Here is a 27,062-nt window from a genome sequence, read left to right as displayed (position 1 = left end):
CTTTTGTAATTTGGATGTTGCTTTTACAAGAACAGAGAGGGAGGGAAGAGCACAGGTGTTGGAATTTGGATCTTTTTTGTTTCCGGGTTTTTGCAGATTTTGCATATTTACGATGGATGTGAAAAAATGAAAGAGAACCGACATAGTTTTTCGTGTCGTTTCCCACAGACAGCGCCAAATGTGGATGCACAAAACCGGAGGTCTTGGAACAACATAAATCCGACCGTGAATCTACAAGAAAGTAAATAACACAAGATGTATCATGGTTCACCCTAAGGTTTGGGCTACGTCCACACTGATATTGTATTTCTGATGGAGAAAAAGCTCTGAATATGAGAGTGAGAGCTTTGAGATGATGAGGGAGCTTAAGGCCTAAGCATTGGCCTTTTCTAATTAGGAGAGTGATGAGTCCTTTTATAGAATAAGGGCTCCTCACTTATTACATATTTGCCCCTTCCTTTATTACATAATTACATTTAAGTCCCCTGAGTATTTGTACAATATCTAAATACGGAGACCCTAAGTATGGTACAAACAAACCTAACAAACCATTCTATATGCAACTAATGCACAACATTCTATATGCAACTAATTGCATTTTAAAAGCAAACAACAAAAACCAATGCACAACATTCTATATGCAACTATATACAATTGCAACAAACCACAACTATATGCAAACAACAACAAACCAAGCAACAAACCACCTTATCTTCACAAGAATAAACAAAGCAACAAAGCAACAAACCCAATATCCAACCACCTTATCTTCACAACAATAAACAAAGCAACAAAGCAACCAACCCATTATCCAACAACTCAGTAACCATTTCGAATTAAGAAAGCATAAACCACCTTTTCAAACAAGAATGAACAATGCTAGAAGAATAAAAAAAAAACTCACATTCAACCCATTCCAACACTGTAGAAACCATTTCGAATTAACAAAGCATAAATCAACCTTTCCAAACAAGAATAAACAAAAAATAAGCACACTATACATTTGGAATCATCAAAAGCACAAAAAACTTACAATAGGTAGGCGTCGTTTCGTCGGGATCATCGCGCACGTACCACCCCATGGCGAATCCTTCGATTTTCCTTCGAAGCTAATGGAACCCAAATGAAAGCCCCTTCCAACACCAACGAAGTTAGGGAAGCGAGTCGACAAGATGATTTGGGTATTTCGCTGAATTTATGATTTGATTGATCAAGATTTGGAGCCGCGAGAACTAGGGTTATGGTTTTTTATTTTCTAGATTTGGGAATGGGGAATTAGATCGACAGGATTTGGGAATCGAGGGGAGGGAAACCAATTCGATAGGCACACTTTACAACGTTCCCTTACATTTTTAAAATTTTAATTTTAATTTTAATGGAATATCCACGTGTCGTCCTGTGAGAAAGTCACGTATATTAGGAATCTAGCTGGATGCCATTTGGCAAGAAAACATTGGGTGTGGTGCCACATGGAATCCATCTAGGCGAGGATCTGGGCTCGGACCAAGCCATGTCAGCATTTAACTGACCAATTCAAGGACAAGCTAACAGAGGTATAACATTGGACCAAATTCTAAAGATGAGGTATGACATTGTCAATTTTAAAAGATGAGGTATGAAAGTGTCTTGACGTCAATAGTTGAGGTAGTTTTTTGAACTTTACCCAATTCAATTTGAAGTCTTTTTCTTATTCTAAGAAGAAGAAAGAAGAAGAAAATAAAATTAAAAAAAAAGGAAAAAACTCTTAATTGGATTGGCCGCCAGTTTCTAACCTATGACAAACTGGATTGTGAATTTGTAGGTATTGTTGTCAGGAACTTCGACGGAAGCTGTATTGTTGTCAGGAACTCGGACGAAAGCTGTATTGCGATCCAACGCAAGGAGTTATGGGCCCAAATGTGTTCAGCGAAGGCATTGGCGGTCTTCGAATGGTGCTTATTGGCTTTGCAACGGGGCTTCTCTTAAATTATCATCGAATCTGATTCGTTGGAGGTGATTTCATGCCTCAATAGACGGATTGATGATCGCGACTGAAAGGCGTTCCCCATCCTTTCCCGCATTTGTGCGTTGAGGAACTCCTTCCAAGCTTGAGACTAGTCTTGTGTCCAAAGATCAACTAACTTTGCAGTGGACTTTGTGGCATCTCATTCTGGCGCGGAGATGTGCGATAACGTCTGGGTTGATAGACCTCCATTTTAGCTTGTTGGCATTCTAAACAAAGACGACCTTCCTTGCCCCCTGAGTTGGTTTTTTTTTGTTGTGAGTTTGGGTTGACGCCAAGGCTTTGGGTGTGTCAGTTTGTACGTACCCCCATCTTTCACTTCTAGTTGTATTCTCTGTTCGGTTGCCCTTGTTGGCTTTCTGCTCTTTGTGGGTTTCCTCAGGTTTAATATATGAGAACTTTAACGAAAAACTCCCAGTACTGTTCACTTTAAAGAAAAATCACATTTTTACACTAAGTCAATCCTAGTACTATTCATTTTATCCTTTATTTTGTCCTTATCGTTAAAACTCAAAATTTTCAAACTATTTTTATTAGTTTTCCTTTAATATATTAATCAGTTTCCAAGAAGAAAAAAAATATTGGATTGTGACTGGTAGCACAAAACCAACCAACATGCTTTAGAGCAGTTCCAGCGTGGGAACCCTTCCCCCAGGCAATACACTATGTTATCCTCTCAGTGAACAGTAACTGCCCTTAATGAATAGTAACTGATTTTTGCATCTCCACCGTTGCACTTCAATAGCCCTGGCAATAGGTAATAAAATAATAGTATTTTTTTTCTGGGAATAAATTCTCTCGCATTGAAACTGTACCAAAGGACACCCAAATTTCACATACATGTTTTGGAATGAAATCAAGTCACAAAAGTAAAATCCTATAACATTTTCGAGGCCCTACCCTGCTCGGAAAAATGATGTTTCACCGGAGCTCTCTTAGCTTGGCAATTTGTGCACCACAGAGATGAGGGTTGCAGAGAGAGTGTAGAGAAGAGAGTTTCAAAGAGTGTCTAGGTGGTAGTTCGTGGCGTGAAGCTCGTTAGGACAGCGAGATGATAGTTGTCAGTGTCTATGTGTTTGCAGGGATATAAAGAGACAATGAGGGTTATGGGTAGAGAGATGAGAGATTGAGGGAGCTTAGGGATTTTCCCCCCATTTCCTAGTTTCGAGAAACTCACAAAGATGGTGAGGTTGTGACGGTGGTTTGGAGTTTGCCGGAATGGGAGGGCTGTGTGGTATCCTGATAGAAAAAAAAATTAAAACAAGCGTCTGACGTCAGACTCACCTCAGGCGCTCGGGCCGGCACGAATCCACGGGCCTGGCGCTCAAGCCTACTCAGGCTTCCTTGCCAGCCAATGCTGGACTTCTTCCCTCGGGCAATCAGGCCATGTGTTGAAGCCTGTCCATCGAGCAATTGCTCCCACTGGAGTTTCTCTAGTGTATGGGGGTTGTGTGTGGTTAGTGGGAAATGTACGTGCGCCCAGCGCATGTTTTAGCTTTTTATTTTTCTTTATTTTTAATTCTTTAGTCCTTACCATTAAATAAAGTTAGTGGATGATTTATGATTAAAATACAAAGATTTGAAGTCTTTTTTATTAGTTTTCCTAAAAGAAAATTGAAGTATTCATTTTATTTCAATTTGGATGCTAAATCACAAATGAGGAGAGACCAAATTTTAAAGAAATAGTATTTGAAATCTGAAACAAAATTATAGAAGAAGGATCCGTAACTTCCTACAGTTGTATAAAGGTTTTAAATCCTAAGAAATTTAGACAAAATGATGAAGAAATGAATTACAAAAAGTTAGATAGGAGGGATTAGAAATGCATTGCAAAGACCTGGAGGTGTCATTTACAAATCATTTTTATATACTCATGTGATGCATTTTTAATTCATCCTATTTAGTTTTTTGTAATCTATTTTTTCCTCATTATGCCTAAATTCCTTGGACCCCTTTCCTTATTATTAAATTTTTTTTTAAATATTAATTTATCAAGTTATTCCTTATTTTTGTAAATATTGTACATTGTATTAGGTTTTTGTTTTACGAATTAACAATTTTATGTATTTTTAAATTTTATGTACCCAAATAGATTTATTAAAACTAAACATATGTAGTGAAAAGTACAATCTAGTCCCTAATCTTTCTTTTCATCCTGACCATGCACATTGTCATCTTCACATAGAACGAATCTTGTAAATGATCCAAGAACTGAAAATACACGTATCTCCATGTCTTGTTAAGAACTAAAGAACTGCAAACTCCCCAAAATCCGACAATTAAATCTAGGGCTGCAAAAATATAAAACCAGGGAAGCTCATCGCTTTCATTGTCCGCATCTTGGTTGACATTGTTCTTATTATCCGAATCATTTTCTTTGCACTCATTTGGAAGTGGAGTGCCACAAAGTTTTGGGCTCCCCTCAAATGGAGAAGCGTTGAAATTCTAAAGTTGCGTACCCTTCGGTATTTGTCCTCTAAGATTATTGTACGAGAAATCAAAATTGTTCAAGAAATTAAGGCTCGTTATGGACGAGGGAATATTTCCAGACAAATGATTCCGATAGATTCAAAATCTCTAAATATTTTAGGTTAGATATTTGGGCTGGAATGTCGTTGGAGAAGTTGTTGCCGTCAAGTTACAACTCACAAAGAAAATGCAATTGGCCGATCTCTGTAGGTATACTACCACTAATGTTATTGATCGATAAGTCTATTATTCCTTCATAGTAAGACAGCTTACATGGCAAAAAGAATGGATTTTTTATTACACTGCTGATGAAGGGAAGTTCAAATTCATAATTGTCTATTGGAGATGCATTTGCCATTAACCTGGGTAATCTACAAAGTTTTTTGGGATATTCACCTAAAATCTAATTGTCTACCAAATCCACACAGAACAAGTTTTCGAAGAGTCCACAACCAACTTGGAATTGACCATGTGATTTGATTCATACCCAAATACAACATTTCTAGATTCTTTAGGTTTGATAACCAACCAGGTACCTGACCAGTGAGCCTACAGTTAGAATAGAGGTCAAGGATTAAAATAGAGAGGTCATGGATCGTAAGGTGGGTGAGGTTGGCAATTCTTTCGCTAATGGCTCCACTTAGTGAATTGAGAAGTAATACAAGTTCTTCAAGCTTGGTAGCATTATAGATATCTTCCGGAAGTGATCCTGACAAATTATTGTGACTGGCACGAAGAATCTGCAGTTTGGAACACCCCCCGAGCCCACGAGAAAAGTTACCACTAATTTCATTGGAGGAAAAATCCAACACTCTTATGGAAGGAGAGGAGCGGAGACAAAAAATGAAGGGATATACCCAGAGAAGGTGTTTTTGCTAACATTAAAACTAGTCAAATTCCAAGCTTGTTGGAATAAAGCAGATGGAATTGCACCATGGAAGTGATTGCTTGACAAATCTATTGTCTGAATATATTTTGGGGGTAGAGACAACAATATCTCTCCAGAAAAAAGGTTATAGCTCAAATCAAGGATATTGAGGCGATTCAAGGACGAGAAGAATTTAGTTTCAAGTGCACCATGAAGTAAATTGTGGGAAAGGTTCAAGTGGGTGAGATGAGTGAGATTTCCAAGTGATGAGACAAACAGACCTCATTTGAGCCCTTTGGATGGTAAGAGCAAATGCGTGACCAACCCTCCTGATTACAAGTGACGCCGTTCCAACGACAACAATCAACAGAACTATTCCAATTTAAGGGAGGAGAAGATAGAGTGTGGGCGAAGGCCAGGAAAGAGGTGCGTTCGGGTTGATTGCATGCATGAATATTTGTGGTAGATATAATGCAGGAGAACAAGAAGACAAGGAAAAAGCCATGAGCCATTTTTTTTAGAGAGTTTTAACGAAAAGGGCCTGGAACTATTCATTCTTAATTATAAGGACATTTTGTGTATGAAAGGTCCATAATGGATCAAGTACTTTTCTTTATTTACTCTTATGCCATTACAGCGGGGTCCATAAAGATGTTGACATTTCTGTCTGGGAATACATCATTTTATTTTATGCTATTAAACTTATGCTAATTTTACAGCTAACTCTTCAGGCTTCCATCATGTTGTCGATGTTATGCAGCTCTTCTTCTGACAAATTATTCCAATATTGTTCATCGCCTTCCATTAGCTCCGCATCTCTTTCTCTATCTTCTGTCACCTTGTAATATATTTCTGCTGTTTCTTCTTTGAAATTTTGGGGCTTCCAATAAGGCTGATGACTGATTCTTGTCTTGCTGTAAATATACATCTCTTCTTCTTCTGCTACTAGTACCATGTCATACCTAAAATCTTCAAACTCATCTAAAGCAAACATTTGGATCCCTCTAAAGTTTAAAATATATTTGTATGAAGGAGTCCACCTATGTGAGGAGATAGGGTTTAGTCTAAAGGACTTTTCATTGATCATGACTATATGCCTAACTTTCTTCTTATGCATATGTACATACCAATCTGGATGACTACTAATAAAACTTATGCAAATTTCCTTCCACCTTTCTATATAATCTTCTGCTACTTTTATAAGTTTTTCAGGAAATGATTCTAGTTGAGAAATATGGTTAATAAATATTTTATCGAGATAATCAAACTCTAATAGTAAGACAGAGGTAACTTCTACCACATTATGCTTTTCCTGATGCTCGTAACTAAAATGCCATGATTTAAAATCTCTCATGTTAATCCTGGCCATAGCTACGCTAACCTCTGGTTTAAAAATACAATTCTCTATACTATCACAAAGACATGGAGGATACATCTTTGTAATAATATCAATCCCTGGTTTTGGATCAAAGATGGACTGATACAAGGCGCATTGTAATTGTAATTGTAACTTTTTCATGGACTGTGATGCTCTGCTTAGGATCTCATTTTGCATATCTGTTGGCATTATTCTTAGTTTCGCCTTTGAAATTTCTTCTAATAAGACTTCATCTAATATTAAGTCTGAAGATATATTCCTAAGAAAACTTTCATATTTTTCTTGTTTTTCTTTGTCACTCAGAACCTGATGCTGATCATTACTTTGATGTTACTCCATTTCAACGTCTTCTTCTAAGAGCTCAATCTTAATTTCTTCTATGGGCTCAATAACCTCTTTTCTTTTATTCTTATGATGAGCAGTTTCTAAACCTATTTTTAATTCTCTTTTCAAGGTGTCACTTGCCAGATTGGAGTTCTTGGTTCATTTTGGTAAACTTACCAAGTAATGACTCATGGTCCCTAGAAATGGCTTGAAGGTTATGCTCAAGAGAATGAATATGCTGCTGGTTTTGGTGGAAATTAAAATTAAAGCTATCAAACTCTTGTTCCAAGGCTGTAATTAATTTTTTATGACCTAACCTCATGCTTGACTGCTTAATTTGGATATTCCAGAAATTATCTAAGAGAACATGCTGCCTATCAGAAAGCTCTGGTACCCTTGACCTATATCTCATAGTTGGATTTCTGATTCCTTCAACAATATTGCCATTAAAGCTGAACGTAGGTACTGGTGGTGATGCTGGTCTGCTTATGTTATTTTGAAATCCACTGAATGGTGGAGGTTGATGGTGCATCATCATGCCATTGAAAGAAACTCTTCTGCCTTGCAGCCTTGTGCTATTTGCTGATTATGGTCCACGATATTCCATACCTGTTCAACAAATTAATCTTAATAAGATATCAGCTAATGTATTGTCATTACCTTTTATATGTTCAAAAATTGGTTTAAAATCATTTCCTGTAATTGAATCAACAAAATTAACCCATCTTCGGGCTGCCTGTTTATTAGCATGTATCTTGTTATAATGAGAAACTATATTTTGACAATTTATTCTAATCGTAAATACTTCATTATGTAAAAATAAAGAAAATGCTTCAAGTGAATTAATTATCCTTAGAATTTCTAAATCTGTTGATGGTAATCTTGACTGGATATCACTAAACTTTCTTGAGGAATATCTACAAACTTGTTCGTCAGACTTTGGAGACTTCCTATGCTTTTTCTGGTATAGTATACATGCACATCCTAATGATGAAGCATCTGTTTCAACTATCTTGTAACTATTATCTAGTGGTAATGTTAATGGCTTAAGTTTAGTAATTTCTTGTTTTATTTTTTGAACTAATTTAATATCTTCACTATTAAAATATCTTTGTCCTGTTTTGCTAGTTTTACTATGTAATACTGCTATTTTTCTTCCTAAATCAGGGATAAAATTTCTTGCATAATTTAGCAATCCTAAAAACGCTTGTAACTGTTTCTTATCTTCTAATTTATCTGGAAAATCTAACACATTTTTAGCTATATGATCTTGTAATTGTATTGTACTTGACTTGATATACATTCCTAAAAATTCTATATCTTGCTTTTCTAATGCTATTTTATTTTTGCTAATCACAATTCCATTATTGATAAATTCTTTTAATACTATCTCTAAATGCTTCCTATGTTCATTTTTATTTTTACTATGTACTAAAATATCATCTACATAAACACTACAAAAATTATCATATTTCTTGAAAATTTGGTCCATCTTTCTTTGAAAGATCGATGGAGCATTTTTAAGTCCAAATGGCATAACGAGCCACTCAAAATGTCCTTCTGGACAAGTAAAAGTTGTCCAATCAATTGATTCTTCTGCTAATCTTATTTGCCAAAAACCTGATTTACAATCAAATTTGCTAAAATATTTACTCTCTTGAATTTTATTTATAAGCTCATCCTTATTTGGTAATTTATAACTATCTTCGTATGTATTATCATTTAATCTCTTATAATTATAAACTATTCTAGCATTACCTCTTTTTAGTTCCAAATGTTTTCTTACAATAAATGCTGCTGATCTATGTCTAGACTTAGATGGTCTATTTACTTTTAAATTTAACAACTCTTTTATTTACTGCTCAAACTCTTGTTTATCTATTAGACTACAAGGCATATCAGCAGCCTTAATGGTTAAATCTGGGTTAATTATATCTAATTTTGCTAGTATTTTATTTTTACTCCAATGTAACTGTGGGTCTTCTCCTATAATCCTAGTTTGTTTTGCTAATTGTAACAATTCTTCTAAACTCTTTGGTCTATCTAACTGTAATATTTCTATACAGGTTCCTTCTTCTAAAATTGGGTATTCATATTCAAAAATGTCTTCATCAAACTCTTCTACGTTATCATGCTCATCATTTTCTTCTAAGTTTTCTAAATGATAACTATCTTGGCCACTAGACTCTTCTATACTTATGTTTTTGTATACTTCTACAGTATTACTTTGGTTAGTTATTGTAATGCCTCTTTTGAAAAATGTTATGTTAGGGTTCATAAATAAAAAACCTTGCAAACTTTTCAAAAAGTTTAATCCTAAAATAAATGGATATGATCCTATTGGTGAAACAAATGTTAATGGTAAATTAAATTGTTGTTTTTCTACTTTAATAAACTCATTATTTATACAATGTGTTAAGTAAACTGGTCTCTCATCAAATTGTGTAATTCTTATTGGTTTTGCTAAGTTTTGTCTATATTTTTCTGGTACTAACTCATCTCTTATGACACTCTTTGTACTCCCTGTATCTATCATAACTATGGTTTGTATCTTATGTTCTTTTGCCAATTCTATTTCGCAATTTATAGTGATTAAAGAACTATTTTTTTGTTTTTCTATACTATGAACAATATTTCCTAATATTTCTGATTCTGCTGAATTAACTTCTAATAACCTATTACTATAACATTTTTCACATAATATTGAGTATGTATTGTAGTATTTATTTGCAACTAATTTATTACACTTATGACATTTTTCTGGCCAACCTAAATTAATGTATTTATATTCTTCTTCATGCTGTTCTTCTATGAATGCACATATATACTCTTCTAGATCACTATCTATGCTACTTGAATCTTCCGAGTCTGAATCTATCATGTTAATACTCTCTATACTATAAATACTCTCATTATCACTTAACTGTATATTGACTGGATATCCTCATCTTCTTCTAGCTTAAACAACTCCATCAAATGTACTTTTTCTTTCGACTGTTTACCTATTTAGACATTTAGGTCTAATATGTCCAGTTTCTCCACATGAATAACATTTACAACTACTCTTATCTTTTGGTGCTTTATATTTCCTAATCCAAGGTCTATCACTTCTTTTTCTAAATTGTTTTGGAATATATTTTATTTTCCTATATGTTCTTGAAGGTCTTATACTGAAATTCTTATGTTGTTTGTAGGGTTTATATGACTTATATTTCTTTTTGTATATTTTCTTATGCTTATTTTTCTTATGGCAACCATACTGTTGTGGTAAATCTATATTTTTACAACTCATGTAAAATTGTTTCCTAATTTGTCTCTTAGCCTTTATTTGACTACACTCTTGTCTAGGTATATCATATACATGTTGAATTCTAGGTCCTATAACAATATCATTTTTCTTCGAATGCTTTTGCCATTCATTCCAAATCTTTTCACCTATTGGTCCTTTTATTTTTGTCATATAAGTATCTAATAAATTAATATCACTAATTCTACCTGTTCTTCCTAAATATTTAAAGAAATCTGTTGTATACTCAGCTATATACTGTAAATCGCAAATTTGTAATTGTTCTAAATTTCTAATTGCTCTTATTTGTTCTTGTTCACTTCTGCCATCTAACCTATTATGATCTAAAAACTCTTGTTTAATCAAAGTAACAAAACCATCAATATTGAAATGTGTTTTAGCTGCCTGATGCTGTTCTGGATTTTGGACTTTCCATGATTGGAAATAATCAAAAACTAAACCATCCAAAGTATGTTCAAAGTAATCTAACATGTTTTGTGAATTACTAAAATCTAACATTAATTCTGCATGTACGCAGCCTTTTTCCCAACTCTCAATCGTTTTTTCCCAATCTTGTGGATCTACATTATCTAAATTTAATATATTACCAGCTATATTAATTTGTTCTAACCCTCTCAAATATGGAATCCTATTTTTTCTAGGTTTTATCATACTTTCTTCCATATAGCCTACTTTTGCTTTTTCATTATATTGTTCATTTGTTGGTCTCAAAAATTGTTGATCGGTTCTGCTTGCGTGTCCTGGATTTTCTATTCCCGATGTACTACTTTCTTCTGCTAGATTACATTCTGCTTTCAATTCTAATAAATTATTATATTCTTTTGATCCTAAAATGTGTTCTACTCCTATTTCTAAGATTAAAATTTTCATTTCTTCGTCTGAAATTTTATGTAGTCCTAAATCATATGTCTTATATTTTTTCAAATATTGTTCTTCATCTAAATGATTAATATCTTCTATAAGTTTGTCTACAATATGATCAAAATTTTGTTCAACTAAATTAATATCTAAATTATCAAAAGCCATATGTATACTCTCATTTTCAATTTCACTCTCATCTTCTTCTATTTTTTCTAGTTGCTTATAATTACTAAACCTAATTGTTGCTTGACCTGTATTAGTTTCATATATTTGTACTTTATCTGGTTGTCTATTTGATGCTACTTGTAAATTAGGCAATGTCCACTGAGTTCCTTCTAAAAAGCTATTATCTACGGGTTTTGCTTCTATCATATTTACATGTTTACTGCCAAATGTTTGAACTAAAATTTGAAATTCTAAATTAAACTTATGATTATATCTATCAGACACTTTGCCTATATACATTAAGCTAATACACAAATTTTTATACTCTCCTTTCATATTATAATTTTTTGTTCTTATGCTCACTTTAATATATTTACTAAATTCATTAATCGTCATAACATAATTTGGAATACAACCTATGACTGCTAAATTTGAACTTAAGTCTACTTCAGCTGTTGCTATTGCTACTTGTTGGTGATTATCCCATCTATCATCATATATGTATACTAAAGCTTTTGTACCTACTTGTGTTCTGGTTAATACTGCTATTCCAATTAATATTGTTCCTATATGAATCTGACTAAAATGTGATTTTCTCAAATGAGTAACTGCTTCTTTACTAATTAGATTAAGTGTGACTTCTTTATCAATACATCTAACTTCATGTTGACTGATGCTGCTTATAATTCTACTTCTGTTTTCAAATAAACCTAATTGATACAAGTTATATTTATTTTTCTGTGTTCTCTCAAAACCTCTTCGAATAAATTCTTGTGCTTCTTCTTCATTTGGATAAATATCTTCCGTTCTAACTACTTCTTTTCCTTTTTCCTAAAGAGTTCCATTTTCTATTATCAAAAGGATTTAGTTTAGGTCTTCTATTATTATTTGCACTCAAAGTTAAATTTTCTAATTTATCTAGCAAGGATGGGGGAAGTGATGAAGATGCGTTATGTAACACTTGGTTTATTTCTGCTATTTGTTCTTCAACTTGATCTAATTTTTCAGCTAAACTTAAAACGAATTGGATAATCAAATTATTTTGCCTAATGGGAATATTACTACTGGATACTTGTGTTGAAAAATCTGTTAATCCTACTGGTTCTTTATCTAATTTACTAATTTCTTTCAAAGCTTGAATATATTTTCTGCTAGTTCTAGAATCTGTCATTAAACTAATAATTTATCTATTTTATTATGCAACTTATCTACTTGTTCTCTCAACTCCTTTTGTACGAATTGAATTTTTTGAACTTCTAATTTTAGTTGTTCAACTATTTCTAATGACCTAAGTTCTACTTGCTTTGGCTTACTATCTATGAGGTCAACAAGCTCTTTTATCTCTCTTTTGCCAGGAAACCTTTGAATATTTTTATTATTATCTTCTAACTGAGATGCAATATAGTCTAAATTTTGTCTGATTATCTTTATGGAATTTTTCTGAAAATGTTCTAACAACTGGTTTAACAAATGATTATGCTTATTATTTTCTAATTTTATATTTTCTGCTTGACTAATAATAAGATCTACAATACTATTGGCTTGCGGATTTTCTTCACTGTGCAAAATATGATTATGCTTTCTTGATGGAAAATAACAAACTAAACTATTTTGGTCTAAAGTTATTTTTCTTTTTTGAGGTTCATTAATTTCTAAATTAAGATAATCTATCATAAACTACAGTCTACCCTTCTCTAGAGTTACAGCTAACTGATTTCTTAAAAACTCTCTTTCTTCTCTCAAGGTCTCTAAAGCTTGATCTGTTGTTCTTTTTGCTTCTAAAACTTTATGCTGCACTTCTGTGTTATTATATTTACGAATAAATGAAGGATGTTCAAGATAGCCAAGATAAAACTTTTGCCTCTTCAAAGTACTGATAATTCTTTTGGATATATATGTTAATCTTCTCTTTATGCTAGTTATAGTTGGATGTCTGGAACAATAAATACCTGGTAATTGTGGTTGATAGGGTCTATAGGGACAATAATATATGTTGTTCATACACAATAAGCAAATATGATATCAGTTGTATCAATGATTTCTATCCTCAAGGTACTTTACTATTATGCTTATATTATTAAAATGCTAAACTTGGCTCTGATACCAAATTCGAAACGCATGCTCGGTTAAATAGTCGGATAACCATTATAACAACTAGACATAGAACCTTACACATGGAACTCGACATGTTTCAGCATGACAGCCACTCACAGTACAAGTATAAGGCCTTAATGGCTGAACTCAGAGGTACGAAGAACTCAGATGTACCCTGGTTAATGTCCAGTTATTTGTATGGCAAAACATTCAACTATAACAGAGTACTCGAACAAAGTATGATCGTCAGTTTAGCAGGTTAATAATATAACCACAATAGTGTTTCCCTGTTTTGGACTAGAAGTCTAATTAAACAAACACACTAAATAAGGAAAAGAAAACTTACTTAAGACTTGGAGATTACTTGAATATGTACACTTGAACTTTTATTGATATATGGAATGTTTACAGAGATAGTTGTTTACAAGAAAGTGATTACAAAGAAGTGTTTACAAAGATGCTATGAAGGCTACGAATCCTTGAGTGTATGAAGTGAGTATGGTGTTTTCAAATGTTGAGAGAGGTGTGTGGTATTCAGGTGTCTTCTGTATGAGAGGAAAGGCTCTCTTATATACAAAATCTAATTCTTCAAAGACAAAAAATTATTTCATCTATTTACAATTTTTTTAATAGTGACAGCACACTATTTCTGAAAGCTGTCAGCACTGTTTCTGAAAGCTGGCTGAAAGACATGTGAACCCATGTTGTCTTGGTTGCTGTAATGTTTGCCACCTTAGCTTTTGCATGCAAATATTTTCTGAAAATGTCAGCCCCACCATGTGAACTTTACTAAAAGCTTGGCCAATTTTGTACATATGTGTGAAGGGTAGCCTTGGTATTTATGAAAACTTTTGTCCTTATGATTAAAATGAAACTTTTCAGGGGCTTTTGGTTAGTTTTCCATTTTTTTTAACTTGGATATTGCTTCCAGTAGCATGGCTGCCTATACTATATATATAGGAGGAACACGGATCCCCACATCTCAGCCGTACATCGTCAATCGTGCGGTCATAAATCATTTTAATTTTATTATTTTAAATTAAACACAAATAGTACTTGACAAAAACTGATCACACAATATACGATGAACGGCTGAGATGTGGGGATCCCTACATAAGGGATCCGGAGGGGATCCGTGTTCATATGGGAGCAACCAAATGTATGCAGCTTGGACGGCATGAAAGAAACCAAAAAAAGAAGACCTAAAGAGTTGGTCGTGAAAACAAGACTAAAAAGTTGTTTTGTGACTGATATTCCTTCTTAAGCACCAAACGACCATAAAAGTTAACATCGCATTGCGAACCGCCAAACTGAGAAAATTGGCAAACCACCAAGACCGCACATTGATTTTCCAACCCCTTAATGCGTCAATGAGAAACTTGCCGTCGAGTACAATTCAACGCATCACGACGTAGTGCTCTGTCCACATTGATTTTGGAGTGTCCCGTCCCCCACGATGGAGGCCGGGTCTACGTCGCTCATTGACCCCAACAGGAACTCCTCAAGCAGACATCTCGGTCGCTTGATTCACCATCTCCAGCTTATTTAGTGGAGCTTCTCCCGAGTCGAGGCATAAAATTCCACGCAATCGTATAAAAGCATTCAAGGATGGTTATTAAACAAAAAAAAGATTTCCCATTAGGGTTCTAAACAGAGGAATGCAAAAGGGAAAACAGGGAGTGTTCAAACTCTTTTGCTTGAAAAATAACAGAATCAGGATATCCATGAAAAGGGGACAAAGTTCAAAATTTGAAATCACATAAAGAAAACCGAATGTGTGTTTCTTCTTCTCCATTGAAAGATAGTTTGGACTACCACAAACATTATGAGTTTTGAGTCCATCCCGAAAAAGGATATGTAAAGAACAGAAATAACTTAATTTAACTAAACAGACAGACCTAGTTGTTATCCCACGCCTATCAAGCAGAAAACTGTAGTTCTCAAACCTTCTCTACCTCAATCGGTTCCAGCTTACCTTCCTCAATGAAGATAGTAGTAACCCAGTACTAGAAACAACACAACTAACACAGCAGCAGGAGCAGCCCATAGCCAATAGTTTGTACTCGACTTCTTCCTCTTCAGGATGGCTTTTGGTAGTGCGTCTGAACCTCTTGCTCGACCTCTGTTCCTCAGACTGTTATCCTTTTGCGCCTTTGCCTTTGCCGGGACAGGAGCTTCAACCTTTTCAGTTACCTTTTCTGGTTCTGCAACCTCAGCAACTGGTTCTATCAGTTCCTCAGGATTGGTATCCGGGGCAGATGATGACTTCTTCTTTGCCTTCTTTTCACGCTCCTGAAGCAAGTCAAAATGGTAACTCATGTCAGTTTCTAATACCAACCAGATTAACATAGATAAAGTAATAACAAGAAATAAGTTGTTAGATAATTACCTTCAGCTTCTTCTCGGCTTCCTTTTGAGCTCTAATAGCTGCTTTAGCTGCATCTTTCTCTGCCTTCTTCTTCTTCCTCTCCAAGGCCAGCTTATTTTTTTCTATCTCCTCTTCTCTTTTCATCTCCTTCAACTTCGCCGGATCAATTTTCTTTTCTTTTAGGATCTCCTTTTCAGAAACAAATATTTCCTCGTCAGCCATATCAATATGCTCTGCAGCAGATTTAGGAGCAGTTGCTTTATTTTTGGCTTCTTTCTGAACCTTCTGTGCAGTCGAAGTATCTGGCAGAGCAGATCTGGTATCTTCCTTAACTTGTTTTGCATTAGATTTTGGTGCTGTCTCTACCACAGGTGCTTCCACAACCACCAATGGCTTCTCATCTGGGTTTCTTATACGTCCATCCCTACTCATTTGACGGCTGTCCAGAGATGGCAAAATTCTTTTCTCATAATCATCTCTAAAATCCTTGTTACTGTTCCAGAGGGACATAAATTTCTCGACCTAGAGAAAAAAATACTAATATTTAGAATGCAGATGTTATACATTATATGGAGGAGTTAAATTGCTATAAACAATGCATGGTCATATAACAAACCTCTTCATTAGAAAGTGCTTCAAGTGCTTTGACATTGTTGGTAGCAGCAAGATTTCTAGCTTTGGTCATGACCCCACGGCTATGGTAGAAGCCAGCATTCTGAAAATCATAACAATATAATTACAGGGCGATAATATCACGCAATGCAATCACTACATGCACCCCTTCATGTCAGAAGGATAACTGTTAATTTTGAGGGCATTCATTACAATAATTAGACGACAGCATACCACATCACCCCCCTAAAAATATATACTTACAATTTCATATTGCAAAGGTCTAAATATTGTAAAGGTCTAAATAAGAGGCTACATACCAACCCAAAAAACTCGACTCCTATAAAGCAAAAATAGATTACAACTGAACCAAATTTCACACATGTTTCCAAGTTCCAATATAATTCTTCACAACACGCCTTTCCATCCTTTTAAGTTCACTAGGTTTTTAAAAAGGAAAAAGGACTGATGGAAAAGTGTTGCCAAAAGTTAAGAAACGAAGTGAACAGTTGTTATAAGCAACCAATAAACAAACCAGATGAGAAGCAAGCAAAAACAGAAAGCTAAGGTAATCCTAACTATAATTACTTATATATACTCAACCTTGCACCAACTTCCCTGGTTTCCCAGCTAAAAAAAACATCTTTCAGCATAACGGACTGACAATGTTTGTTAATTTAAATTGCATCTAAAGAGAGAGATATGCTTTCATCCTTATTGTTAAAAATCAGATACAAACAGCACCTACAGCTATTCTGAAAACAATTTTTGGCACGGTAAATTTGACCCAATCATTCACATAGACAACTATGCCCACGTATTTTACAGTGAAAACACAAGGATCTGTGGCTTGCTAAATTGATTTAATTAAAATCACTCAACACTTGAGACTTTGAGCACCCGAATTTTGATAATTGAGACACAAGCATATATATATATATATATAGAGAGAGAGAGAGAGAGAGAGAGAGAGTAACTGAAAATGACCTACCGCCTGATCAGTCTGTAACCTAAGTTGACGAATATTTTCGAATGCTTTATCCCTCTTCTCAGTTACAATGTCCAGATCTTCCTGTAATGATGCAATTGCCTTGTCAATCACCTTCACTGCATCATCAAGGTGCTTAATTTTGGCCCTAACACCATCTTGCTCCTTTTTTACTTCCTTTAAGTCACCATCCATAAGCTACATCAACACAATTTTGCAAATGATTAGTACACATTATAAAATGATGCAATTCTGCAGCACAAAATTTTCAGGAATTCATTGAAACATAAAAGGCTCAAAAAGATGCAAGTAAAAACAGAATCCCCTTACTTTAACTTGGTCCTTGAGGGCTTCTTTAGGAAGCAGTTTAGCTAGCTCAGCTTCACGAGCAATAACTTGTCCCCTTGTGTTCTCAAGAGCCTTCATCTCTTTAAGTATTTTCTTTTCCTCGGACAATGGAATGCTCTCATGTTGCATATAATACTGCAACCCTTGGATCTGTTCCAACAGTATGTAATGGGTGAAAAAGCCAAGAAGTCATAGCAGCAGGAAAAGATAGGAAAAGAAAATGATGAATTTGAAGATGCACAGAGCTTGGAAAAGAAACATACACGACTGTTAAGCTCTTCCTCTGATGAACATAAACCACCACTGCGACTAGCAGTGTCTGCACTGCGTATCTCTCCAAGAGCCTGCCGCAGAGGCTGTAAATCCTTAAACTTCTCATCCACAATTGACCTAATTTGCCTGTTGTCATTCCTCAGAGCCTTAATCTTCTCAATCAATTCTGATCTTTCAGTCTGCACCGAAAAAATAAAAATAATAGAGAAATCAAAGGTCATTCTTCTAAAATTGAAAATAAACAACAGTCCATTGTACTATGTATTTCCTAATTTACCTTCTGAAATTCGATGATCTGTAGAAAATAGATACAGCAGAATTTTATAATACAATATTCAACAAGTATGATGCTCTTGAATCCATAAGATATTTTCATACTATATCTAACATGTAAAACTTTTGTATACTTCTTTAAAATCCAAAGGTAAATTTTTTACTATCGCTTATAATACAAATCAAATGTGGATATAACATCTTGCATTTAACAATAGGCCTGGTGTTGGGGGAGAAAGGGGAATCAGTTTCCACTAAGACACCAATAAAAATAATTAAAAAACTTGAAATAGATATGTGAGCTATACCCATCCCCTCCCGAGCCACATTGTCTCCAAAAGGATACTGCAGCCTAATATCTCCAATGTGACCGCATAAAAGAAAGTCTTCTCTGGTTCTTGCCAAATGACAATTTATGCAATCATGGATGTCTATGAGCATCTATTCTAGTTCTACGGTCATATATTGTAAACATTGCTACAACAAGGAGTCAACAATTTTAAACAAACAGATAAACAGTTACCCTACGTTTACAGCAACGCTCAAACAAATGGGATTTGCTAATAAGGTCAGAAGATTCTACTAACCCTTTTTGCTCGTAGTGCTTCAATGATGTCTTGACGAGCTTTGTTCCTCTCATTCACCTCTTTAGAAGCATGATCAATCCTCACTTTTATTTTTGGATCGTCGATTGTCCGGTGCCTAACAAAATAGAAAGAATGGATCTGCTTGGGAGCAGGCCACTCGTCAACTGCATCCTTGGGGAAGTTTGGAACCGAAACCTCATTGACTTCCTTTTTGTCTGATTCATCACCATGCGATCCAAACTGTATGGGCTCATTACCGCCCGGACCTTGATCCAATTTTCCATTTTCCTTGGCAGAATTCCCTCCTTCAGTGACAGCCCCCACTGGTCCTTGGATCACCTCAAATCCCACAACTTCAACACCCATGCTTTCAACAAAAGGACAGCCTTACAAAACCAAAATTCCTGATGTAGAAAGCAAGTATCATGTTATATTAAGAAAAATATCGAAAACCGATTCCAAATCTAGATTATTTTTACCAGGCTTCTAGTTAAAAAAACAGGGTTGACCAGCAAATGCTTCAAGAAATCACATTTTAGTCAATCATACGAATACCTATATCAAAAAATAAAATTAAAACAAAGGGAAGACAATCTAAAAGTTACAGATTTAAAAGCACATTTCCATTCAGATCGTCAAAACAAACAAATCTAAAAAAAATATGGAATAAAAACCCAGCTGATATATGCAGCGCATGCCAATCTAAAATCCTTCACAGATCATTCAAACACCAAAACAAGACAAACCCAGATCATACAATTAAATATACAAAATTACCCAACCGTCAAAATCACAAGATCAACACATAATTACAGCCATTAGACGTATTCAATTTTCAATTTCCCCCAAAAAAAAACGCATCGAATTACAGAATCAATTCATTCAAAAAAAAAAGATCGGGACTTTACATCGAACAAGCAACAAAATCCAATTAAATCAACCCAACACACACGATCCAAACACAATTCCTTCACCCAGAACAACCGAGACCAATTGGATCAAACCCACGAACCAAAATTAACCCAGAAACAAAAATTGCAAAAAAAAAAAAGAAAAAAAAACCGGAGAGATTCTTACCAATACCAGGAACAGAAAAAATGTAAGCAGTAAGAGAGAGAGAGGGAGAGAAAGAATATCCTTTCGGTAAAGAAAAAGGGCCCCCAAATCCAAGTACAGAAAAAAACCCAGAAAATGGAAAAAAAGGATACGGTCAAGATCTCCTTACCCTTTTATTATTTCCCCTCCTTCCTTCCTTCCTTCCTTCCTTCCTTCCCTCCTTGAAAGTCTTTCTCTTTCTAAATCCTATTTCCAAGAGAGAAGTGAAAGAGAAAGAGGTGAGAGAGAGTGAGTGGTGGTTATTTGTAGGAGCAGGTGTTTATTTGTAGAGAGAGAAAGACAGACATCTCCGGTGAGGCAAAGAGGGTTTGGGGTTTGCTTTGTTTTAACTTCTACATTTTTTGTTGGACTAAACAGGGAAGCGTTTTATTTCCAGTCCCTCCAGTTTACAAATATAATTAAAATTGGGCCCTTAAATCTTTTGGGCTTTCCGGTTTTTTGCCTATAATAATAAAGTGAGTTTTGTTATGATATGATATTAATTACTGTTTATGTGTGGTTGTGTAAATTAATGGTAGATAAGATAGGCCGCAACAACAATTTTTTTTTTCCATTAGAGCAATAAAATTAGTAAGTTAAATAATTTTTTAAATTTATCGCTTTCTATAGATGCAAGTTAAAAATTAATTTTGTGTATGAATTTTGTTAAGAATACTATGGTATTACAACCCCTAAATACATTATCAGGATATGGCCAATTTTTTATACGATCCGTTAACCTGACACAAAATCACATGACATGGCCCAATAAGACAATGGTATGACACAAAAAATGACACAAACACAAGAAACACGATTCATTTGAGAGGCCTAATTTATCGTAAAAGAATATCAAAATAACTTTTTAATAGCATAAAAAATTAATAAACAAAAAAAAGTATGAACATACGGAAGTACCAAACATAGGGATGAGGATCCTGTCTAGATCATTTTTGTGATGATCCTTGTGCTGCTTTCGTTAAATATTATTGTATTTAATTTTAAATAACTGATGAATAGATAAAATGAACTACTTCGTAAAATTCTCATAAAGAGAATTCGTATAAAATGAACTACTTCGTAAAATTCTCATAAAGGGAATTCATATAAAATCTTGTTCCCAAACACGGCTAGCTTCACCGGCCGTGGTAAAAACTGAAAACGACCGACGAAATGTGAATTTCGATGCGTACAATGAAACTCGATAGCTTTCACGAAACGACGCGGTTTAGAAAGGGACTTGCCGTCATCGATGATAAATACATGCAGTATAAATAGATGCAGCTGATCGTTTTTGGCTTTGCGCTCTGTCTCCGCACTCGCCATTATATACACGTGTTGGTCGCTAGCGCCACGTTTGGCAGCGGGTCACGAGGGAAGTGAAGTGCATAGAAAAATCAGATTAGATGTGGATGCGGATGACATCATCGGAATGTGAAAGTACGAACGTGCCCATCTGGGTTTTCCAGAAGGGTACTTTTGTACTGTTGTACGCGTATGGTGTTGAAAGTCTGACTGTATTGTGGGTGGGTTGGATTAACTGCTTTTTAGGGGACTAATTTGCATTAGATTTCTAAATGCTGTTTTTGGATATGTGGGAGCAAAATTGAGAAAATGTTGTAGTACTTTTTAACTAACATCCAATTTTGGTAGATTATGACTACTATTCTAAAAACCTCCGCCTAATGCAGTCTAGACCTCGCCTATATGCCATGTGACTAGCCATTACCCCGATTAATGCCCTAAACATCTTAAAATTAAGAAATGACACCTAGTCTAAACCGTCTGGACACCCGTCTAGCGTATCCAGACCCGTCTAAGCCTGCCTAGGTCGCGACTCACTTAGACATAAAACAGATCACTTTCATTTTGTTTTTAATTTTTTCAATAAATTGTAAGAGACTTATTGCATACTTAAATGAATACACATTATATCCCTTGTTCCCCATGTTTTAATTATGTTCCAATACTTCATAATATATATGTCATTCTACTTTGTAGTTTATGATGAAATTATATATATTTGGGATAGGATCAAGGGACAAATATTTTGACAAACATTTTTATACTTCCTTGTAGCCTTTAGATTTTATAACATTCAACGGTCTAGATTAAGAGTGATAGGGAGAATTTTAAACATTAAATGACTTGGATGATGATGTGGATTATAACTAATAAAGAAAACAATAATCTAAATTAAAAATTAATATCTAATAGGATAAAATTGAAAAAACCAATAATCAAACTTTGAACCTAGCGTAAAAAATCAAAAAAATAAGAAAAGCAAAAACATGAAAATAATGTAACTGTTGTAAACATTCCTAGTTTAAGTATGATTGTGTAAATCCTAGATAAGATTTGATTCTAGTTATCCTTTCCTATTGCAACTTGTATTACTTGGAGGAGAAGGAATATCTTCTCTCTCTTTACTACTATAAATAAAGGCACAATGTAGGAGGGATAACAACACACACATTCCCCTACAATTCTACAAACACACATCTCTCTCCTCTCTCCCTCTGCCGCCGGCCCTACTCTCTCTGTCAGATAAAATAGACCACAACACGTTATCAGCACGCTCCTACCGCTGCGCTTAGGAATCTGACGTTGGAGATTTTTTTCTGCATCAAACCAGTTCATCCATATCATCACGCAATCAGGTTCTTTCCAAACAACGGCTTTTAACTCGATATTTTGCAAGCCCTGATAGCATGAACATTCACCATGATGCATGACCCAACTTTACGTTTTACGTATTTTAGATTCTACATAAATTGTGTATGCTTCATAATCAAAATTGCTACAATTATGTGAATTTGATATTTGCCATGAACTGAATCTTACATATGTACATGCATTGAAACTATTATTTGCATATGCATCAAAGTAAATATGTGATTCATTGAATTATATATGCATCTAATTAAAAAAAAAAAAAAAAAAAGTTTCTGGGCTCGCCTGGAACGGCCCGAGAAAAAAAAAATTCTAGGCTCGCCTGGAACGGCCCGAGAGAAAAAAAAAAAAAAAATTTTTAGGGCTGCACACAGCAGCCCATTCCCCTCTTCTCACCCCGTGGGCCTGTAATCCCACCCGAGGGTTCTTGGCTTATACTTTTAGGCCCCGAGATTTTATTATTTAATATTTTTTTTTAATATGGGTTTTTATATTTTCACCCACACTTTAATTTGGCCCCGAAGACCAAAAATAAATTAATTCACTTATCATTATACAATATTTCTGCATATATTCTTTGCATATTTGTTTGCATATATATTTGTGTTTGCCTGCAGGAATATATGAACCTGAAGTTCATAATTACTTTGAAACCCGAAGTTTCTTATACACATGCCTTGTTAGAAAACCCGAAGTTTTCACTTAAATATATCACCCATGAAAACCCGAAGTTTTTCATGCAAAATTAAACCAATACATGTCTATTAGAACCTGTATGTTCTACTCCTATGTGAATGGATTGATTTTTCTCCATTACACTAACCACATCTTGTCCATCTAATTTGTGATAGGAACATGTCGAACTTGAACAAACTCGACTTCACCGCTTTGGAGGTTTCTGGAAGGAACTACCTCAAGTGGGTTCAAGATGTGAAGCTCCACCTCACTGCAAAGAACTTGCGTCCTGCTATTAAAGAAGCAACAGATAAACCTGTTGGCGAGGCTGAAAAAGCCACTGCTATGATCTTCATCCGAAGACATATCCATGACGCTCTACAAACTGAGTACCTTGCTGAGGAGGATCCACGTGCATTATGGGTCGCTTTGGCTGATCGTTTCGATCACCAAAAGGACATATTCTTGCCTGAAGCAAGACACGACTGGCAGCACTTGCGCTTCCAAGACTTTAAGTCTGTGAATGAATATAATTCTGAAGTTTGTCGAATCCGATCACTTCTCAAGTTTTGCAATGAAACTTTGACTGAAGAGGATCTCCTGGAGAAGACCTACTCGACCTTCTCTGCTTCTAATATTGTCCTGCAGCAACAATATAGAGCTCAGAAGTTCACTAAGTTCTCGGATTTGATCTCTGTTTTACTTCTTGCTGAAAAGCAGAACCAGCTGTTGATGAAGAATCATCAAGCTCGACCTACTGGGGCTACTGCTGTGCCTGAAGCACATTATAGCACTAATCAGCACCCAAAACGCCAAAAGAGGCGTGGTAAGGGCGGCCATAAGCCATCCCACCAAGGTCAACAGAGCCAAGGCCCATCCAAAGGAGGAAACAAAGCCCAGAAGCGCCCAAACCTCGCTCCCAAGGCCCCGAACTTCAAGAATAAGGGCAAAGCACCTGCCACAATGAATGACGATATGTGCTATCGTTGTGGTTCCAAGGACCATTGGTCCCGTATTTGCCGTGCTCCCAAGAAGGTTGTGGATGCATATCATTCTCGTCGTACGAAGTTTGAATCAAACTTCCTGCAAGTGGACGAACCGGAGACTACAAAGATGGAGGTTTCTGATTTTCAGGAGGATACCACTCCTATGGAAGATTAGAATCTTAGACATAGACTTATTTTTCAGTTAAAATAAGACAATTGGGGCCGAATTCCACCTTGTGGCCGAACCCCACCTTGTTTTTTTTGGTTGATTTTGAACAATTTTCCTTTATGTTTTGGATTATTAGTTGGCGATTTATTTTGGATATTAAGTTTTTTCCTTGAATAAATGAAATTATTTTGAATTGATACTTGTTTTTATAAACTTTTATGCATGTGACCGATTCAAATTAATTTTTCATTCTAAGGTATGACTAGTGGGAAAGTTAGTTGTCTGGCAGATAGTGCAACCACGCATACTGTTTTGCGTGAACGCATCTATTTCACTAACTTCGTACTTAAGAATGCACCTCTGACAACCCTCTCAGGCCCATCCAACCTGATCGAAGGATACGGTAAGGCACGTATAATGTTGTCCAATGGTACAATCTTGACCATTGTTGAGGCACTCTATTCTCCACGTTCCGGAAGAACGTTACTAAGTTTCAAGGACATTAGAGATAACAATTACCACGCTGAAACCCACGCAGAAAACGGAGTTGAATTTCTGTGCGTAACTTCCTACGAATATGGCCAGAAGCGTATTCTAGAGAAGATGGAGCGTAAACCCGAGTGGTCTGTATACTACGACCATACGCCCCATAGAATGCCACTATGTGGCCGGCCCTACCACAGGGACCGCGCACGAAATTACACTTTGGCATGAACGTTTGGGACATCCTGGACGAATAGCGATGCGCCGTATCCTCAAAACTTCACACGGGCATCCACTAACCCGAAGCTTAGGTTCGATCCATGAAATTGCATGTCAAACATGTTCTATGGGAAAGCTTATTACTAAGCCTTCTTATGACAAGATTCGTTCGAATCCTCCCATTTTTCTACAACGGATTCAAGGGGACATTTGTGGACCGATTCAACCTCCCTGCGGACCATTTAGATATTTTATGGTTTTGGTTGACGCTTCTACACGTTGGTCACACGTGTGCTTGTTGTCCACAAGGAACGCTGCATTCTCCAAATTGTTGGATCAGGTTATCAAGCTCAGGGCTCACCACCCTGATTATCCGATCAAATCTATTCGATTGGATAATGCTGGAGAATTCACATCTAAAACTTTTGATGACTATTGCATGTCGGTTGGGGTTGAAGTTGAACATCCTGTACCCCATGTTCACACCCAGAACGGCCTGGCAGAGGCTTTCATTAAGCGTTTACAAATGATTGCTCGATCGTTGGTCATACGTACCAAGCTCCCGATCGCTGCTTGGGGCCATGCAATATTGCACGCAGCAAAGTTGGTCCGCCTGAGGCCTGTTGCGACACAACCATTTAGTGCCCTTCAGTTGGTCACCGGATGCGAACCCGACATATCGCATCTGCGCGTTTTTGGTTGTGCGGTCTATGTGCCGATCTCGCCGCCCTTACGTACAAAAATGGGGCCTCAGCGAAGGATAGGAATCTATGTCGGATATGATTCTCCTTCGATTATTCGTTACTTAGAACCTTTGACAGGCGATCTGTTTACCGCTCGTTTCGCGGATTGTCACTTCTATGAGACCGTCTTCCCGTCGTTAGGGGGAGATAAGAACGTCAACGTTCCTAATGAACGACGCGAATTATCGTGGACGACTCCCACTTTGTCTCATTTAGATCCCCGCACCGCTCAGTCTGAAGCTGAAGTGCAGCGCATATTAGATCTCCAGAGCATAGCTCAGAGCATGCCAGATGCTTTCACCGATCTAGCGCACGTGACAAGATCACATATTCCAGCTGCGAATACGCCTGCAAAGATGGATGTACCAAATGTACGACGGACTACCCTCCTGGAAGCCCGGGACGCCAATTCTGGTGATCCACGTACATTAGCGGCTAGCCAATCATCTGCCCCTACACAAAAGCGTGGCAGACCCCTTGGTTCAAAGGATTCACACCCCCGGAAGAGGAAAACCACGGCACAAGGTCCTGAAGAGCCTACCGTGAATCCGACTATCGTTTACTCATTTTACCCAACTCATGAGGAAATTCTAGATTATGGAAGCGTCCTTGAAGAGACGAATCCTCCTCCCGAGAATCGTGAGATTTCGGTCTATTATGCTAGCTTAGATGATGTGTGGCGTAGAAATGAGATGATTGTCGACGATGCATTAGCATTTGCAGTAGCTACTGAGATCATGTTGAGCGATGACATTGAACCGCGTTCCGTTGATGAATGTCGACGTAGAGCTGATTGGTCAAACTGGAAACAAGTAATCCAAGTCGAACTTGATTCACTTGCGAAACGTAAGGTGTTTGGACCTGTAGTTCCTACTCCTCCACATGTGAAGCCCGTTGGCTACAAGTGGGTTTTCGTTCGGAAGCGTAATGAGAAGAACGAAATTGTGCGTTACAAAGCTCGTCTTGTAGCACAAGGTTTTTCACAACGCCCCGGGATTGACTATGACGAAACTTACTCACCCGTTATGGATGTGATTACTTTTCGATACCTTATCAGTTTGGTAGTTTCCGAAAAACTGGATATGCAGCTGATGGACGTAGT

General features: G+C 36.1%; 3 protein-coding genes across 4 annotated transcripts in view; 1 reads left to right on the top strand and 2 right to left on the bottom strand.

Moving 5' to 3' along the window:
* Positions 1-14,380, bottom strand: part of LOC126589686 (receptor-like protein 3) — a 166,422-nt gene extending 152,042 nt beyond the window's left edge. Inside the window, exon 1 of the mRNA XM_050255064.1 lies at positions 14,376-14,380. The gene's annotated coding sequence lies outside the window, so the exon portion shown is untranslated. The remainder of the gene's footprint in view (positions 1-14,375) is intronic.
* Positions 14,381-15,209: 829 nt separating this feature from the next.
* Positions 15,210-20,385, bottom strand: LOC126589688 (proton pump-interactor 1-like). Of its 2 annotated transcripts, none has more exons than XM_050255067.1 (8): positions 20,143-20,385; positions 18,918-19,321; positions 18,048-18,236; positions 17,767-17,934; positions 17,440-17,634; positions 16,453-16,551; positions 15,858-16,358; positions 15,210-15,760 (listed from the first exon to the last, which is right to left on the bottom strand). In XM_050255067.1, the coding sequence occupies exons 2-8, from the start codon at positions 19,281-19,283 to the stop codon at positions 15,449-15,451; spliced, it is 1,830 nt and encodes a 609-aa protein (XP_050111024.1). In that variant the 5' UTR covers positions 19,284-19,321; positions 20,143-20,385; the 3' UTR covers positions 15,210-15,448. The 2 variants fall into 2 exon arrangements, with proteins under 2 accessions (XP_050111024.1, XP_050111025.1); XM_050255068.1 differs by having other exon boundaries at positions 19,995-20,144.
* Positions 20,386-22,552: 2,167 nt separating this feature from the next.
* On the top strand, positions 22,553-24,579 carry LOC126589692 (uncharacterized). The gene is made up of 2 exons (XM_050255072.1): positions 22,553-22,672; positions 23,537-24,579. Exon 2 carries the CDS (start codon positions 23,541-23,543, stop codon positions 24,519-24,521), a length of 981 nt encoding a protein of 326 aa, XP_050111029.1. The 5' UTR covers positions 22,553-22,672; positions 23,537-23,540; the 3' UTR covers positions 24,522-24,579.
* The last annotated feature ends 2,483 nt before the right edge of the window (positions 24,580-27,062 follow it).

Source organism: Malus sylvestris, chromosome 11 (genome assembly GCF_916048215.2).
Source record: "Malus sylvestris chromosome 11, drMalSylv7.2, whole genome shotgun sequence".
NCBI classification, from domain to species: domain Eukaryota; kingdom Viridiplantae; phylum Streptophyta; class Magnoliopsida; order Rosales; family Rosaceae; genus Malus; species Malus sylvestris.
The sequence above is the reverse complement of the archived record's forward strand: the minus strand, read 5'-3'. Positions and strand labels throughout refer to the sequence as shown.